The sequence below is a fragment of the Brienomyrus brachyistius genome, chromosome 11 (genome assembly GCF_023856365.1).
Source record: "Brienomyrus brachyistius isolate T26 chromosome 11, BBRACH_0.4, whole genome shotgun sequence".
NCBI classification, from domain to species: Eukaryota; Metazoa; Chordata; class Actinopteri; order Osteoglossiformes; family Mormyridae; genus Brienomyrus; species Brienomyrus brachyistius.
In genome coordinates, this window is record NC_064543.1 from 18,325,648 (window position 1) to 18,344,739 (window position 19,092).

At 47.0% G+C, this 19,092-nt stretch overlaps 1 protein-coding gene across 2 annotated transcripts in view; it reads right to left on the reverse strand.

Annotated features, from left to right (window-relative positions):
- Positions 1-18,077, reverse strand: part of adamts18 (ADAM metallopeptidase with thrombospondin type 1 motif, 18) — a 40,464-nt gene extending 22,387 nt beyond the window's left edge. Inside the window, exons 1-10 of one of the 2 annotated variants that reach the window (XM_048969602.1) lie at positions 17,787-18,077; positions 17,604-17,667; positions 16,768-17,087; positions 4,874-5,105; positions 3,974-4,173; positions 3,634-3,717; positions 2,970-3,129; positions 2,307-2,412; positions 1,514-1,651; positions 776-929 (exon numbers count right to left, since the gene is read on the reverse strand). In XM_048969602.1, the coding sequence (XP_048825559.1) occupies positions 776-929; positions 1,514-1,651; positions 2,307-2,412; positions 2,970-3,129; positions 3,634-3,717; positions 3,974-4,173; positions 4,874-5,105; positions 16,768-17,087; positions 17,604-17,667; positions 17,787-17,945 (1,617 nt within the window). In that variant the 5' untranslated portion in view covers positions 17,946-18,077. Of the gene's footprint in view, positions 1-775; positions 930-1,513; positions 1,652-2,306; positions 2,413-2,969; positions 3,130-3,633; positions 3,718-3,973; positions 4,174-4,869; positions 5,106-16,767; positions 17,088-17,603; positions 17,668-17,786 lie in introns of those variants that run through there. The other variant, XM_048969603.1, reaches the window with a different exon arrangement.
- Positions 18,078-19,092: the final 1,015 nt, after the last annotated feature.

A 19,092-nucleotide genomic window follows, 5' to 3' on the forward strand; every position in this document is an offset into this window, starting at 1 on the left:
GACATTCTGGCACACCGACGGCCCAAATCCCTCTAATTAAGCAGAGGCCGCACTCGGGCCAAAGCCAGGCTCGCAAAAGCCCAACAGAGGATCTAGCAGACAAAGGGGAGCCACTCCATGCATCGTGCCAAGGGCCCGACCTACATCAGGAATGTGGGTTCCTGGGGGGCGACCGTGACGACTTGAGCCCGCTGCTATTCATGTGGGATTAACCCGTCGCCAGACAGGTGGCGCAGAAACAGGGGCCATTCCAGGATCTTTGTAAGGTAGGGGGCATAAGCGGGGCCATAATTCATACAGGGGGCCTGACCCTTTTCATTAGCCAATGATACGTTTTGAATGACAGGGGAGGTGGCTGTTTGGGGAGCCAATCAGCATTCAGTTGGGGGCAGTGGCCCCGCCCATATATACAGTGCTCGGCAGAAACCAGACTGGTGTCTTAAACTTTTATGGGCCCCCCTCTCTGATGGGTGACCTGACTGTATGTATGTAGCCTCAGTAGGGAAAAGAACGCTATACAAGCAAATAAATACTCCAATAAAACTCAATCGCTTATGCATTTGTAGTCCACAGAGTCATAAATAGGTGATGAGATCTAAATAAGAGATGTTTATTACATTATTTAAAGTCTAGGTTAACTTGCGAAACAACCAACGAATGAGCTTCAAAGACAAGAAATTAAAAATGAACCCCTCACCCCCCCAACCACTACCGTCTCCACGCAGCCCTGTCACATCTGCTGCCTGGAATCAAAATCAATTATGCAGTCGGTTACCTTCACAAAGTCCAGATTACACAGCTTTGCCCGGGAGCCAAACTGCCATTTACACTGAGTGTCGGCATCGTAAAGCTGTCCGGGGAGCCGCTCTGGGTACTTGTACAGGCCGATCTGCTTCGGCTCGTCCGCCAAGCAGGAGGCCTGAGGCGTACTGTGGGAAAACAGGCCACCCGTCACCGCGGAGCTATGAGCCCCAAATACCCTGCAGAATCCAGGGATCCCTGCGTCTTCCAGGCGAACGAAAAAACCGGATAAATAAAAACCGCTTCCTGGGAGGAAGTATCTCAGACAGGCTCACGATGGGAAGCATTACCCCACAGACATAATCGCTCAATTATAATGCATTGTGTATGATTCCTGAGTATATTTACCCCCCCCCCCCCCCCCCCCACCGCCGCCATAACAGAACCATCAGGACCAAAACAGGAGTCATCTATAACATGGGTATCTACAGTTTTGGTGAGGCTGTCAGACGCCTGTAAGTTGAGTCTCGTTGGTGCTCCTAGTGGCGCTAGACTCTGCCACACAGGTGATTCTGGGTGGGAACTGGGGGGACCGAATGGGCGAGAGGGCGGACGGATGGCGCCCATGTCGGAAACTCCAGGATATCGTCGTTGACAGAAGGACCCGAAGAATAATGACACCAGGTAAATTAGACGGATGATACGGGTGGGTGTGTTTGTAGCGGCAAATGCTGCGATGGTGCATTGTGCAGGTGTCAGGGGCCGTGAGTACCTCAGGAAGCGCCGGAGGTACTGACGGCTGCACGCAGACCAGGAGAAGACGCCGTTATTCCCAGCCAGTGTCGGAGACATGATATTCCCCTCCGCCTTCCTGCAGGGGTTCCCCTCGCCGTCGTGAATCATCCCGAAACTTGAGGACAGACACCAGAGCGGGGAAATCGGAGAGGGTGGAGTCTCGTTGAGGTCATCGCTCCCGCATGCCGAACACAATGCCCCTCACTGGCCCCGATATCTGATCTCTGACTCGGACACAACCTTCAAAACTGCAGCCTGATGCCATGAAGCGTCACCTCAAGCTGAGCAAAGTTACTGAACATTATACAAGTTCTGACAGTTCGGCATGTGACTAATTTCAGACCTAGCTACCTCCAGTCTGCTTACTAAATCTCTATGTATGTATTTATATATACTCGTAGATCATAATCTTCGGAACAGAATCTCAAGTGTAAAATAGCAATGCCCCTTCATCTCATTGGTAACGCAAAAACAAAATGCAACTTTCTTGTTTTAACACTGTCTAGGATTACATGAAGCAACATGTACCATCTAGAACTTCATCTATGGTTTCAATTAATTCATTTTTCCATTAATTTTGCCTGTGACATAAAAAACATAATGTCACAGGGGGCCATGGCAGAAATCGCTCGGCCTATTTTGCCTCCATAAAATAATCAAAATGCTACACATAAAGTTCACTGTGCCCTTGCCAGGCAAAAACGCCGCACAAACACGCTAAGAGACTCCGCACGCAGACAAACATTACGCGCCGATGCCTTCACACATACTTATGGCCGGATTCATGAGCTATTGTGAAGGCCAGGCCTAACCCAGTGTCTTCGTTTATGGTGCAGCTCCGATGCCTAGAGCACATCCCACTTATGGGGGCAAATCCTGCACGAAGAAAGGAGGGAACACAGGAAAATGTATCACTGAAATGCAACAAATATATACAGTAAGCACACACACAAACACGCACAGCGGTCCAGTCCTTAGGCACCCTCAGACCACACTTATGTACACCTGAAACAAACATACCAAGAACATCAAATACCTGGTACAGGTGTACAGGGAACTGGGATGGAGCAAAAATGTGGACTGTCTAAGGGATCCTGAGGACTGGGTTGAGAAACACTGTACTAGTGTAATTCCACTAAAATACAACAGCATGATGGAAGTCTTTAACCGCGATGCCACCTGTTGTCCAACATTATCACTGCATGCAATTCTGAGCACAGATGAGAAGTACATAACCTACAATATGAGTATCAGAGGCCTGCAATGCTGAATTTAATGCTAAATTAGAACATCTAGCAGCATGCATGGAGTAAAAACAAATTGTGTCTAATGCTGAAAATCACCGTTAACTTTCTGCATTGTGGTTGGACAGGGACCTGAACAAGATCTCTGTCTTGGACCCCAGCCCAGTCCAGTCCCCATAGGCACCTCACCCAGGGTGTCACAAGGCTCATTTTTCCAGGAGCAAATGTCCAGTCCAGTGAGGAGTACAGCATGGTCATGCCTCTTCCCATTGTTCCCTATCAGGCCCGACTGCCACTGGCAGAAGCTATTGAGGGACTGGTCTGCATGGTGGTTTATGGACAGGCCCAGCTGCAGCAAAATGTATAGGGAGAGAACAGGACAGCACTTACGCCAAGTGTGTCGGTGCTTTCACAACAAGGGCAGCATTAGCATTGGTATGGGTGCAATCGTGCCCCGGTGTAGCATTAGCATTAGCTTGGGCATAGTCATGCTAAGGCATAATTAGCATTAGCGTAGGTACAGTCACGCCAAGTGCAGTATTGGCATTAGCTTGGGTGTAGTCACACCACGGGCGGCATTAGCATTAGCATGGGTGCAGTCATGTGAAACACAGCATTAGCATTAGCATGAGTGTAGTCATGCCAGATGTAGCATTAGCAGGGGTGCAGTTGTGCCAAGTGCAGCATTAGCATTAGCTTGGGTACAGTCAACAACTGAAGCAGCCATATATGAACTGAAAAAAATTGAATCCATTTTATCTTCCAGCAAACATACTCTGTTATCCATCATATTTTTAATTCATCCATCCATCTATCACATTTCATTCACTAGCACATGGCTTATTGCACTTACTGGATCTTCCTCAAGAAGGATTAGGCTGACAACAACAATGTTGATATCAGTGCCAATTGTGCCATCTTTGAAAAGGCTTGAGACCTATGGAAAAAAGCCAACAATTACATCACATCAGACAGAATTACTCAGCAAAATGTCATCTTTATTAATATTAGCTTGTATATAAAGGAGTCTGTTATAGAGGATCAGCACTGATTCCCCAGAGTGGCACCTTATGCTGTGTGAAACACCCTAATTTTTAAGGCAACGGAAAGTATCTTTCATCTCTGTGATGCCTCCACCCGCCCCTCCCCCACTGTTCCCGGTGAACCCCCCCCCCCCCCCCACACCGCATCACCATGTTCATGACGGTCAGGACGTAGGTGGTGACATTCTCCCTGCCATGCTTCTCCACCATCTTCCGGTCGGCCACCACCAGCGTTTCCACATTCAGCGCTCCTGCCTTGCTGGGGGGGATGGGCGACCGTTTGGACCTGCCTTGCCCTCCGAACTCATCATCCGCGGCAAGCTGACCCTCAGCGGGGGGCTTAGGGGCATCTGTGGTCCGTGGGGGATAGGGCACGGGGAAAGAAAAATGAGAGAGATGCTTTGGAAAAGAGAAACGGATCAGGGATATTCTTTTCCGGGCCCATCCTAGACAGGAACACGCTGCAAGGTGTTGAGAGATCAGGATATGCTCTCGTATATTCAGTTAAAGAACACTTTCCACACATTCATTGCCAAATGCCGGATAATCCGACTGATGCAACAAGGTCATTGGAGCTTCATAAAGCTTAACAAAGACGTACACACACATTCCGCAAGCGTACATCCTGCAGGGCCCATGCTCACTGTGACCCAACATGATAAAGCATGATAGAACAGACCGTAAACTCAAAACACCTCTTAAGAGCCACTGTATCATCTCTGCAAAACAGACTGTAAGTATCCACAGCAAAAAAATGTGGCCATTTCTGGTCCTTTAGATTACAGGGCAGAAAAAAACATGAAGAAGAGATCCTCCAATTATTTCCCTGATTAAAAAGAAAACGTATTTTTAATCTCAGATTTTCTGACATCCCCTTAATTCCAGTTTCACCACAATTCCTATCCCCTCCCACTCCGCTGACATCTATTTCCTGTTTGGTTTGATGTCTAGGCGAGCTACCCAGTATTAGTAGTAAGTTTTGCTAAATATTGTACAAATTACACGAGGTCAGAGGTCACACCAGAAAAGGAAGGAAGTTCCCTTACATACATTTCTTGCGTCGTCCACAGAAATGCTGCCTCCTGGACTGTCCGTCCCGCCCCCACGGGAGCCCGTGGTCAGGCTGCAGGGGGGACCTCGCATGAATGCGGTGTTCTGCGGAGCGCTTGTAGAGCACATGTGGGTGGTGCCCTCTGGGGACGCTGTAGTTGTGTTCTGCCGCCAGATGCTGGGGCAGAGGGGCAATGAAGAATTCCTCATCCGATGTCCGGATCAACCCTGACTGGCAAAGATACAGAAACAAACAGAGTTAGTCCTATTGAATGGCTAAGCTGAGAAACATTAGTATTAACTAATTAGCAGTTATGGTAAATTCCAGAAATATGACGAAAAATTATCACACAACGGCAAGCATGGTAGCAGATTATTTAGCAGTTGCTTTTATACAAAGCAATGTACAACTGAGGGAGAAGAGCAAGCCAGTCCCAGGCGCAATTCGGGTTACGGACCTTGCTCAAAGGGCAAATGATGAAATCACCATGACAACTACGGGACTCAGTGACCGTCCAGCCACAGGAACAGCCTCATAACCCCATAACTCTCCTAAAGAAACGTTTCGCTAAACCCAAGGCAGGAACCCAAGTCCATCAGCATCACAGCACAATCACAAAGCAATTTGGCTATCCAGCAACAATCACAAAGATGGGATGGAATCATGAACGTCGCGTGTTTTTAACTCATAATTATGATATTTCTGTGTTCTTAATTATATACTACAGGCAAGGCTTAAGATGACAGGAGAAGTTTCTCTGAAAGGGCAAATAAAAGCATACAGAGAGAAAACTCATTTAAGACAACCCAATCCGAGGCAGTAGGCTTTAATTAAACGGGCCACCTTCTGGAGTCCCAGACAGACTGAGAAAAGTTACAAAAAAACAGGGAAGCTGATACACTCATTCCAGTAAAAACACATTTCTGGAGGGTAATTAATTATTTGCTGCTGCAGCTTGGCTATCAGGTAATCTGGTGAAAAAGGCCGGCAGTGATCTGATAGTAAACGGCACATAGCCGCATATGAATCCACTTAGCACTGCACCCTAGCAAAGGGTTTTGGCATCTGGGGGGACCTTTGGGGGGAACACCATCAGCAGGAAGTCTCAGCAAGCTGACTAAGAGAAACCAGTTGGTTTGGTAAGCTGTCTTGACGACACGCCAGGCCTTCCCTGGCCAAATCTATATTTATGACTAATATGATGATATGATGAGTTAAGTTGGGTGGAATGCTTGCAGCCGATGGCAGGCAAGTGACATTAAGGGTCCCGGAGCCTTTCCACATCTATTTGGCAATGAGACGTGCCATTCGAGTCAACCGCCACCCACCTGTAGCCCATCGATATGATTCGCATCGAGCCCTGACTGAAGAGCTCTATCCTTTCCTCAATTACTCCAGGACAGCTGTTCAGGAAACACACATACAGACAGTCCCCCACCCACAAATACCTAGTCTTCCCACAGCCTGAACCTTCAGATACCCACCCAAAGGTCTACCAGCTTCCTCACACTTTTGGCACAAGCATCAGCCCCATCAATCGGATGCACTTGTCTCCGATGTGCGACTCCATTCTATCCTATCCGGTATTTCCTCAAGTCCTGGAAATTCGGCAGATGTCATGCGATATTCTTTTTTATATAACTGATAAAAATTTAACTTTAAAATAACACAACCAAGCAATATTTTATTGTAACTACGAGCTAAGGTAGAGTAACACCAGGGCACAAACGCAGCTGTAAATACTGCATAACGCTGCCGCTGTGCAACAAAGGCTTCCAGTCATTGGGAAACGCTAATTAAGTACAAGCTGACTGAATTTTTTTCAAAATGCTTAGAAAGAAGTCTGGCAGGGCAGCTGGAGATCTGGAAGCAATGTAGGGGCGTTTCGGTTTGTCTGTGAAACGCGTCAAGTTAGCGCAGTTAGCAAGTGACAAGGGTGTGTTTAGCTTGGCCTCACCACCGTATCTGTCACATTGCGTGATAAATGTCCAGGCCGGGACAGACCATGTTCGTTGTATTTCAATATTTTTATATCTGGTAATGTCTCGCGTGAGTGATCCAAGTTTAACGAGACAGTGACGGTCCGCACTCCCCCCCCAGGCCACCAGAATCGGAGCTGTTGCTTTTGGACCGATCCTCATAAAAGCAAACAGCTCCCGTCAAGTGACCGACAGAAACTGGAAGCCTGAGACCTGCTCACATCCATCACTTAGTCGTCGTCCACGAGAACAATGGCAGCTAAATACACGGGTGCTAATTTTTGTGTATTTTCAGCCGCCCACCGATTGACAAGCAGCACAGCTGTTGCGGCACAAAAGAAAGACAATGGCTGAGCAAGGAATGAAATTGCTACAGATGTTTGGCTTCCTTCAATTTGTCAAATGGACAGCCTCGTTTTAGAAAACAACTTGCAGCGTCCAAACGTTATCTTGCTGACAGTATGAAATTATTCCCATCAACCAATCAGATTTCAAATGTTTTTTGTGCTATTTCCTTCCCTTCCCTGGTCTGCCAGTATCCAAAACCCGCTTGCAGTCATATCTAGTCCGACTCAAAGTGTGCTGATGTTTCCAGATTCCCAAGGGTTGAATTCACCCCAATCCACACCCCCCAGCCCGAATATCTGTGCATGCAGTCATTCATTAGTCCCTGTCTATGTGGTTTCTCCCCCCCGGGGGCAGCTTGCACCACACCGCGTCTACCCCTACCTCTGTCGTCGTTGCTCACTCTCCCGGGTGACAAAGCAAACAAGTGTGAGGACAAAGAGCCAAGCTGGATAGCCTGCTGTGAAAACAGCAACCCGACTGGCACCCCGAGCCCCCCCAGTCCATCAAAGCGAGGGAAAGCTGCAGAGCATACCCTTTGACCCTTTTCACACTTACTCCAACTCCCCAGCTGATCAGCGACCAACACTGCTGGCTCCTTCCAACTCACATCTTAATTCACCACAGCCTGGTATTCCTGATAATTATTCCTTGATGCCTTCTACGCAACTCAACAAACTCTTCCAGTTTCCTATTTCACCTTTTATTCCTTTTGGGGCTGGTGTGTGGCTCAGCAGGTTAGGATGCTGTGTTTGTAATTGGAAGGTCACTAGTTCCATTCCCAGACTTGGCAGAGCAGTTTCAATGTTGAATCCAAACCCTTAACCCCCATAGCTCTAGGGACTGTCTAACTGTGCTTTCTCTCAAAAACGTATGTTATGTTGGATAAACATCTTTGCTAAATATGTAAATATAATATTGATACTACCTTCCATTCCACATAACTACCATATCACAGCCCTGCTCTCAGTGCAGGCTCTCTGTAACGATGCTCCTGATGAATTGTAGAGACTGTGTCCACAACATCTCCCCAGCAACTCATACCCTCAATATACACTGATATCCACCCCTACTGAGCCGCTGTGGAGTCACAATTACCAGGCCATCAAGCCCCTCAATGCTTCCAGAAAGAGGTTCCAAAGAGCCATCACAAAGTGAGGTACCACATGCTGAACATGTCAATTACTGACTTTATGAGCTAACCTATGTACTGTGCCTTCTCGTCTGCAAGACCTTATCAATCATTTCATCAGTCCCCAGTGTAAAGAGCAGGTTTATCTAAGGGTCTTTGAACTGCCTGTTGACCAAGAAAGGAGTAATATTTTGATGGATAAATACTCATCTCAGCTTACTCAAAACATTTCTTTCGAGGCAGATCACAAGGAATTTGCTTTTTGCTTAAAAAAATTTTACATAACCTATCATTATCATAATAAAATTACAGACGAAAGCTTAGCTTGTCTAATTCCGCGGCTAAGCATTTTTACGATGAAATTCATCCCAGAACACGTTTGAAACTCACAAGGGCAAGCTGACTGAGTTGCTTTTAATTGCTCGTAAATCAATTGTTTTGTAATGTTTACAACTTCAACCAACTCTTTCCACCTCATTTGTCTCAGCCTTCTCTGTCCTGATTTTACCTTAAAACAAAATCACCAAAGACAGGTTGTTCCCTCGTCCCTGGCAAGGGATCTTCAACATTACATCACCTATCCGACATTGTCACAAGCATCACACCCTGGATCAAATTCTCCGGTACAAATAAATCAGGCAGGGGGGAAACCATTCACGCTTTTTTACGTGACATGAGCGGTAGAGAACGCAGCCAAGAAACACAAAAAACCTGCAGGATACCACTGCATCTCTGCTGGGTAACTCACCCACCCTGCTAGCTAAGGATCTCATTAGCATCAGCCCAAAACCACACTTCCATGCCCCCCCCCCCCCCCCCCCCGGCACCCCCCCCCCACCCTGCTTCCGAATGTCGGTTAGACAACCTAGAGGAACTCCACCATTAGCACATCCTATTGGCTACCCCCCATGACCACATTTGGTTATCTCACATGCCTTTCATTTGCCTGACAGACAAACCACGTTTTACCGTAAATATCTGACATTCTCCCAGCTCCTAGCTGATCTATGCGCCTACACCTATGGTACCGGCAGGAAATGGGTCCCATCTGTCATGACAAGGCTCCATCTATGTGTCTCAGAGGCACAGACTTCAGCCAAAAGTGACGAGAGCAACAAAAAGGAGAAGAAAAATCCAATCCGGCAAGTATCCTAAAAACATAATGTGTATCGTGTAATCAAGTAATCAGGCGCCGCAAACCACACAAAAGAGCGCTTCGTCCCTGCGACGTCAATGAGTTTTCTCATTAAGCACTCTGCAACAGATCGGTTTATCAAGTGTGATGACATATTATGGGATGTCTGACGATTCCACTCGCGGCGGTTCCACCATTAGCCTAACAAAAATGCACAGCGGCTTAAGTAAGATTGTAGTAAGATTTATATATTTGTTTGCTTTCTTTAAAGTTTTGTGCCAGACACTTCCCACAGGTATTAAATGCATGTAATAAACAGAAGCATTCAACATTCACCTCTTTATGGACTGGTTCCAAAAAGAAGACTTGTATGTCAAGGAATTTCACAAGGACAGACCACAAGGAATTAAAACCCTAGTCCCATCACTACCTTTTGAGGAAAGTCTTACAACTTTACACCTACGTGCCAAACCCATAGTTATCCTTTTAAAATTTACACTTGTAAGGGTCGTGCGAATTACAGAGTTCATAAGGCGACTGGCTCTTTCACCCCCCCCCCCCACCCCCCGCCCCCCCCCCCGCCCCCCCCCCCCCCCGCCCCCCGTTCATCCATATGCTCTAAAATATCATGTTATGTAGTTATGAGTCAGAAGGACGATGCATTTTAATTTTAGAGCCAACTAAGTATCACGGGCGTTCCAATGCAAGGCTCTTAATTCAGTCACATGAAGGTTACAGTGTGTGTTCTTCTTACCTGTGATTAAAGAAGGAGAGCAGCATTATGTTCCGTGCAGCATTTTGCTAAGGTTTTTAAAATAACCTAACTTTGCATATTGTTTATTGCATATTTACTGTCTTACTGTAAGCACCTTCATTTGTATTTGTGTTTTGTGTTTCATTTGGTTCACTGCCAGCCAGACAGACATTGCAGACTCAGACTTTAATTGCAGTGTGGTGGACTGTTTACTGTGCATATGGTAATAAACTCCTGAATCTCGAATGTTCAATATCAGCCAATTCTTCACTCAGTTTTACGCCATCTTCCATATGTTGAAAAACAAAACTCACTGTTTCTGTGTTTCTCTGTGACCTGCTGAACATTTTCAAGTTCCACCAAAGTGTACAGCTACAGTAAGCATGAGAAATTGTCAGGGGCTCAGCCCGTAAAGAACACCTTTCATTCTTAGCTGTGTAAACCGATTGCCTTTGAAAACAGCCGACTGTGTTACATTCCGACTTACTGACCAGTTACGAGCTGTGAAAAACCTTAAGGCTGGTTATTTCTAAGTGCCAAATCACATCTGCATGTCCGCCATGCCTCGAGGGGGGGCCCGTGCGACTGCGCATTTAATACTACGGCCTGATCTGCAAAGAAGCGTGGATATGCTTGGAGAGGAAGTAATTTGGGGGACTCGCCGCAACGCGCCTGGGGCGGATCAGGTGTGTGCGATGAACACCTACGCTGTCTAATCCTGCTACTGCTTCTGCATCTCACTTCTACATAATGACTTATTCATCGCTACATAAGTCCATTTCATTCTTTTAATACTGCTGCAAACTATTGGTTTCGTTAATACTCACTAAAGCCTTGCTTATTTTTTATCCTGTCACTTATTCTCTTGAGATACCTTAGCACAGTAAACCCTAAAATACAGCAGAATCAAACACAATCACTGAGAAAATGGTATATTGGACCATGATATAACCACGTCAGGGAGGTAAGCCTGTAAATTCTAACAGAGTTTTAGGGCCCTTGTCTGTTAATGGTATAGGCATAACCATAAAAAGAGTCAGTAGTTGACTTTCCTGCCGTAGGTGGGATGGTGGAACACCCTGGTAGATAAATGCCCCATAGCCGAAGAGCACAGGAAGTAAACTATTTCCAGCACTTGGAGACATTCTCCGATGCAGGAATTGGGGATATTTTGGGGCAGGGATAGAGGGAGTTGTGGAAAATATCCATACTACTGAATCATTTCATTGCCATCAGTGGCAAATGTAAAACATCAAATACTATCACTCATCCGTTGTGGGACCAGTATTATAAAATTGCTTAGATTGGAAAATAACTGCAGTGCATTAGTCTTACTAGTGCCCATTTTTCAGAAATAACAGAAGTAACTGCTTTCCAGATTCGCAAACAGAAAATGGTGAGTTGGTCCAAACTTCTTGGATCGTAGGGTGTGAAGCTGAAGAGAGTATGCTCAGTCCTGCACTCATCTTAAAATGTACCAGACTTCTGTGTGAGGATAGATGACCATGTTGAATGTAGCTCTCAATCTTGTAGGTATACTTTGCATAAGACCAGGAAGATCAGACCTTCTTTATCAGAATATGGAACTCCTTACCCAGGCCCTAGATCACCGTAGCGCAGTTGTGAAAGGGCTGCCAGCATGTGCTGTGAAACGTGTGGCTGATTCGATATGCAGCAGCACGTTTGCTATTCATTCAGCCGGAACGTTCTCGTCTTACATCCCTCCTCGTCTCACTCCTTCAGCTCCCCAGTGTTGCTCAGGTCCTTGGCGCTGGCTTTCCAAGCTGTTAATGGAACAGCACCTGCCATCATGGGGTCACTCATGAGGACCTATGTTCTATATCGCCCTCTGTGGTCAGCAAGCAAACAACGCCTGGTGATTCCTCCATGCAAATGTCAACTAGACATTTTTCATACATGATTTCTTGATGGTGGAAGGTGTTACCCAACTGCATCCAGTATCACAAATCATGCTTCTTAATTTGATACAGTGATAAAAGTACAGATACTAAATAATGAAGAGTTTATTTGACTAATATTTTTCAAATTAGGAACTGCAGGATATTTCTGCAGGACAGAAAATACTTCAGTACGTACGTGCTAAAGAGAAGTATTAAGTAAATTTCAAAACTGTTTGAAAATGCCAAGATATTTTAAAGAATATATTTAGCCCATGGATAGCTATTCAAACATATAAGATTAATTGTACTGAAATGTACATGGTCCAAAGGTCATTACTAATTGGCTTAGAGTTGCGGATCTGAGTAATGATGTATAAGATCTGTGAATTCCTGTATTTCTGCAGCAGAATATGGGTAAATGGAACTAGGCCACGTTCTCAAGCCTTGGCATCCACCCGCATCTCTACGGGGTGGAATCGGAGCTCAGCTCCATCACTAGAGCTGGGGTGAGACCACGACCGCAACACCGCCGGCGGGACACGAATGCAAAACCACCCGAAGCTTTCGTTAGATTCTCACACCAAGCACTATATCACTGTCAGGGTGCGTGCCCCTGAGAGGAACCACCAGCTATGCACGCAACGTAACCAGTAAAGCTGTCGCGGATGCGGCGAGCTGTGAATTATGGGACAGGGGAGTGGGATTTTGTTACCGCGACAAGGCCAAGGAGACCAATTCTGGTTTCTGTTTGTCAGCGTTGACACTGACACAGAGCTGTACCAGTTGCCAGCAGGTAGCTCTCACGCCGTATCCTGCTGCCAATGGAGTCCCAGAGATACCAGATCAGGGTTCGAGGGTCTTAAGTGGGAGGCCAGATGCTTGTGACACGCAAGTGCTGGGACTGAACTCCCAGAGCGGCGTCTGGAAGTTGGTTTTCCTCGATAGCCTTGCCCCGCTCTGTATTGATTGAAGCTAAAAAGTCCCTTTTCCCCCCAACACTTCAGTAAAATAGAGCTTCTTTTGATATACAGAAAAATGCCCACAACCCTCATGTACCCCTCAGATGGACAGCATCATGGCTGTAAGCAACCTGGATGGAGAGACATCCTCATTTCCTCAGAGCCAAACACTCAAAGAGCAGCAAATCTATAAGCTCTCACCTACATATTTTTAGGTCTTCTTTGAAGAGAGAATCACACAGTATAAATAGTAGAAATGCACTCCAACGTTTTGGTAGAATTCTGAGTGCTGAGAAATGCCTCATTATCCCAAAGGACAAAATAACGACCTTCCCTGTGTCATCTGAGCCAGAGAGATGAGTTTACTGGCGATGGGTTATAAATACCCCAGAGGAAAGAATGGCTTGTTTTTCCTTTCAAATGCTGGGATAATTGCTGGTGATCAAAAAGGGTGAACTCCTGGCAAAAGGTTTGAGCTCATCAATCCTGGGTAAATGGGAATCGCAACTGTCCCCCGGTAGGGTACCATACATTGGGAGGGGGGGTGGGGGGAGCGGCGGCAGTAACAAACAGCCCCCTCGGGCTGAATAAACACATCCCACGCAGGCAGCACTGAGACAAAAGCCATTAGCAGACTGTTAGCTCCTATCCAGGAGAGCAGGGAGGATTTCAGGACAAATTCTCTACCTGCCTGCTGAAGGTCCAGACTGCCGAATGCGCAATTCAATTCTTAACCATAAATCTCAATTGAATTACATTTATTTATTTAGCAGACAGTTTTACCCAAATAAACATAAATTTGAGAATGTAGCATCAGACAGTCCATAGAGCAACTGCGGGTTAAGGACCTGGCCCATGGGGCTCAACAGCGCCATCACACTGCCGACCATGGAATATGAACCAACGACCTTCTGTCCATAGGAACAGCATCCTAATTTGCTGAGTCACACACCACCCATTAAATGGTAAGCTATTGAAGTTTCTACATTCCAAAAGGATACTTTTTTTAATATGGTAAATAAGAGAACACCATGTACAATGTTTACGATTTCTGCTCAAGATGACTAACTGGAGCCATGAACCCTTAACACTTTTATAACGCTCATAATTAGTCCACATCATTCAGTGAAGGAAATGCTCAATCTAGTTTTGGGGGGTTTTATAACCTGGCTAAGTGCACAGAGTCCTTATAGAGCACATCTCACATGGTATCTCTCTGATTCAACAGAGGATATTCATATAAACATTAAAGAGACCTTTAATTGGAACCAGGGTTTGCGGACTGCATCTAGACAAAAGGCAAGCGGGGGGCAGGCGCATACAGGGATGCCCACCAAGCGTCAATGGCAAACAGACCCCAGAGGCTCAACCGCAGTGCTGTGGGAGCAAGCTGAGGGTGGCGAGGTGATGGAAAGTGCTCATGTTCGCGATCTTCACAAGCTGACGTGCCGGTCTCTACGAAGGGGCCTACTGAGGATCACAACAGGATCACATTTAGATGTTCTTCATCCAATGAAACACATTTTTGCCAGCAGCCATCCAACCATGGGCACAACCTAAACACGCTCTGTCCCATGTGGACACCTCCATAAACACCTGAGGGAAGACCACTAGATGGTCATCACCCCACCCACAGCCCCCAAGAAATAAACCGACACCCAATACCTCCAATACCTCCTCTCTTGGAGTGCCAACAATGATGGCTGACAGTGTAACCCCACCAAAATACTCTCTTATTTCCATTTCCTTTATTTTGCAGACTCTTTTATCCAAAGTGACAAACCTTTTAGGGAGAAAGCAGGGTCAGACATTCCTTGGAGTTATTGTGGATTAAGGGCCATGCTGAAGGACCCAAAGGTGACATCACTTTGCTGAGTCAAGGATTTGAACCAGCAACCTTCCAATCACAAGCACAGCATCCTAACCTGCTAAGCCTCACATTCCCTCTCACCAAAAACACACCTTCCTTTATGGCAGTAAGACAGATGTTTTTTCCCACCATGGTCAGCATTCATGTTTCTCATGAAGCAAAGGAACATTTCTTCTACCTAACGCATGGGATTCCTCTCGGGACTTATCTTCCAGCATCAAAAGGAAGTGTGGAGCAGGCAGCCCCTGGGATGTCTCTCAGTCTCACGGGGGGGGTGGCGGGGGGGCGCTGTGAACGCACTCGTCAGTCTCTGAACACGAACTCTCGACACTTCGAACTGCGAATTCACATTCCTCCAGCCAAAAGAGACTGCCAGTTATCCCCTGTGTTTCCAGGCAAATGGGTCAGGGGGGGGGGGGGGGGATAGATGAGCCCTCATTTGTACTTAACCCAAAGCTGCTCGGGAACAGCAATCTGGGGTTGGACTCCTCTCTGCTACACGGATGCACACACAAATGTAAGAAGGAGACATTTCAGTGGAAGCTCTGCTTTCGTTTGGAAATCTAGGCATGTGCAAATGAAATGGGCAGCAGGCAATTATCACTGATGCCTGGGGGGGGAGGGGGTCATCCTTCAAAAAAAAAAAAGCAAATAACGGGGAGGGGGTGGGTAGATCAAAGTGTCCTTCCAACCTATTCAGATGCGAGTGCTGCTCAAACAGCATTGTGTGCCAGCGTGGTTTGGGAGGGCGGACCACTGCTGTTCTGTTGTGGAGGAGCTACCAGTCATGAAAGAGACAATGTGGAGATCAGCAGCACCAGCCAAGCAGCAGGAAACCTTGCCCTGGGTTTAATTACAGGCGAAGAGTGGGGCGGCAAAGTGGGGCAAACGAGGAACAAATGATGCACAAAAAGAGAGACAGAGCTACGTTTTTATCAGACCATGACGTCCAGCAGGATCACATGACCAAGGGGCTAAAACCCAAAACCCTTTCAAGTGGACCGCTTCCTGTTGAACAGTACCGTTCCCACAGAGGCGCCACCACACCACGGCGCACTTTTATGATTTCACATCCATCTTGATGCTCAGGAAGAGCCCCATTCACATGGGAGTGTGGTTTTTTGTGACGTAGTGCTAACGCAACCTGCATGGGACTACTTACAGGCTAAAGTCGACGTTCGCCCACATGGCGGGACCCATCACAGGTAAATTAGCCCCAGCCACAGTGCATGGCGTCACATAAATGCCGCACGTGCGTCTGCGTGACAACAAATGGTTTGATAGTGCAGTACCAGGAACGCCAAGTGATGCCGGATGATCCCTGCGGACTGTGATCCGTTATCCAGTAATGTGTAAGGACTCGGGAGCCAAATTATCAGGAACGTTATTCAGACCCCATGGAGAATTCCCAGCTCCACACATGGAGCCTGTAGTGGGGTTTCCCAGCTCCACACATGGAGCCTGTAGTGGGGTTTCCCAGCTCCACACATGGAGCCTGTAGTGGGGTTTCCCAGCTCCACACATGGAGCCTGTATTGGGGTTCCCCAGAATGTCTGAGTTTCTCAGAGTCCACAAGCAGAGGCAGGGCCACAGCAGGAAGCTGATTGACCCCTCTCGTGTCAGTCACCAATTCAGTTTGCTAACGATAAGGTCGGCCCAACTGTATCAATTATGATCCTTTATATACTCCCCCACCCCACAATTCTACTATCCCCCCTGTTCAGATGTCGTGGTGAACTGGGAGGCAGAAGCACAAACAAGAATGGGGGGGGGGGGGGGGGTGTGAGAGAAAAGATAGGGTGGGAGGAGGGGTCTTACCAGGCCCGTGCAGGTGGACACGGCTATGGAGGATGCGGAGTGGTTACGTATAAATCCCTGATAGAAGCAGCCGCGAATGTTCAGAGCTGCCCGGCCGGTCATGACGCCCCCCTGGCCGACTGTGTGAACAGCAAAACCATCCGCCAGCACCGCAGACGGCCTAAGGTCCAAGTGCAGGTCCCGCCCGAAGGCCGACAGCCTATAGTGAAGTGGACCTGAGTCCGGCTCCAGCGACCGGCGCCGCCGGCTGCGAGCCACAACATCGTGAGAGATGTAGCCGCCCAAGGAGTCGACCTCAACCGGAGTCACAAACACGTAATCTGGTGAAGAATCAGACAATGCATACAGGTCAGAGGGGGCGATGAAGGGGCTCCCACTACAACACAGAGATCCTAAATCGCCAGCAGCAAAATAACACTCAAAAGTCCTATTATTTATGTCCTTCTTTAGAAATCCTACACAAAATACTCGTACATTTTCATTAAGTTGGTATAACAACGCTTGAATGGAGTACAGCATGGACTGCAGTAGAATTATCTTGTACAGTCAGCCTCACTCTGGTGCACATATGGGTGCAATCTATCTGTCAAATTAATAAGATGAGTTGTTTACAGTACACAGATGTGTAGCGCACCACTTTTCACCCCGGGTTGTGCGTACATTATAAGTATGACACACGAACACAATCACTAATTATACCTCACACTACAGAAGCAACTGCATCGTCCACAATGGCTTGCATCACGCTTTTTGCAAAAAAAAAAAAAAAAAAAGCCTGGCACCCGCGCATCACCGAACGCAAACTTTTTCCTGTAAAATAACGTGGAAGCACTGACCATGACTGAGCCCGCTGGTGTCACTCATAAGCGTCCCGGTGACAGAAGACAGGGAGAAGCAGACCTGCCAAGTTTAACAAAACGCAGGTAAAGTCGAATAAGACTTTGATGTAAGTAAAAAAGCACATGCACAACCATAAACAAAGGTAAGAAAGGAGGGGGAAAAACACATTTGTCACCTGCCTTCATAATATTCCCAAACCACAGCGTGGATAACTTCACTGAACTGTGGCTGAACAAGGGGACGGAAAAAGTCCATATCAAGAAAGAAAGACCATCCATGCTGACATGCGTGAAGCTCCTCCGTGTTGCCGCGATGAAAAGCGCAGAAATAAGCCGCATCGGATCGCAATAACATTGTCAAGCGCGGCTGTGCGCTGTATCCCCTGCCCGTCCTCTTACGTGAAGTCCATCGATCCCATCTCGGTTACGCGCATGCCGGGACAGGTAGGCTGAACTGCTGAGTCGGCTCGGCCACCGTGCCCGTGTGAGACACCGTGCGGCGACGGCGGCTGTGGGTCCCGACGGGAGGGGGGTATCGGCCAATCAGCGCTCAGCCCCGCGCAGCGCTGTCAGGGGGATCAAAGCGGAGAGCGCCTGACGCCTTGGGAAGCTCCGCTTTATTCCGGTTACATTCATATATTCATATATTGCGTGCGCGTGCCTGGCTTAGCTTGAAATGCAAACGCATGCATGCGCTTTTAGTTAAAGCAGAGCAGGGACTATTAAGATTTGCCTGTTCCAAGAAAAGTTCAATGTTTTGGTCAAGTGAATTTTGAACAGTGGAAAGACATGATTTTCCAATTTGTCTTGGAACATCCATTCATCTATGCATGCATCCATCCATCCATTCAACCATCCTCGATCTGCTTATCCAGTACAGGGTCTTTGGGGTGGGGGGACTGGCAGCACTGGGAACGGGGCAAGAGACACCCTGGACAGGATGGTGATCCATAAAAGGGCACAGAGATAGCTTGATGAGAAAGGCTGATACCTGACTTCCTGAAAGAAAGGCACGTAAGGATGGGGAAAAGCAGACTCTACACCCTTAGAGCAGAAGTGACTCATTTCTGCAGTCCTGACATAAAGTTAAACTGCGATCCTGTAAGCATTACCCAGGAGCAAACCTAACCTAATCAAGATCACCCCCCAATTTCTGAGTCACCGGCCCCCCAGCTCATCTGTCTGCCAGTCATGTCATATGACAGGGCAGCATGTGGAAATCAAAGATGTTGATTTACATAACAAACTTTCAGACTCTCTTTTTTCTTTTTTCCAGATTAGATTCAGTGTTTATGTTTGCAAATAATAACACCCCTGAAATGACATCTCACTCTGGAAGCATTAAAGCCTGATCCACACACAGAGAGAATCTCAAGGCCAAAACATTGAGCTAAATCATTACACTCAATCAGGCAGCAAAACACAAACACTAATGTGTGTATTATTGAGCAGTAAATCACGTCTCAAAAACCAAACGCCGCTGTAC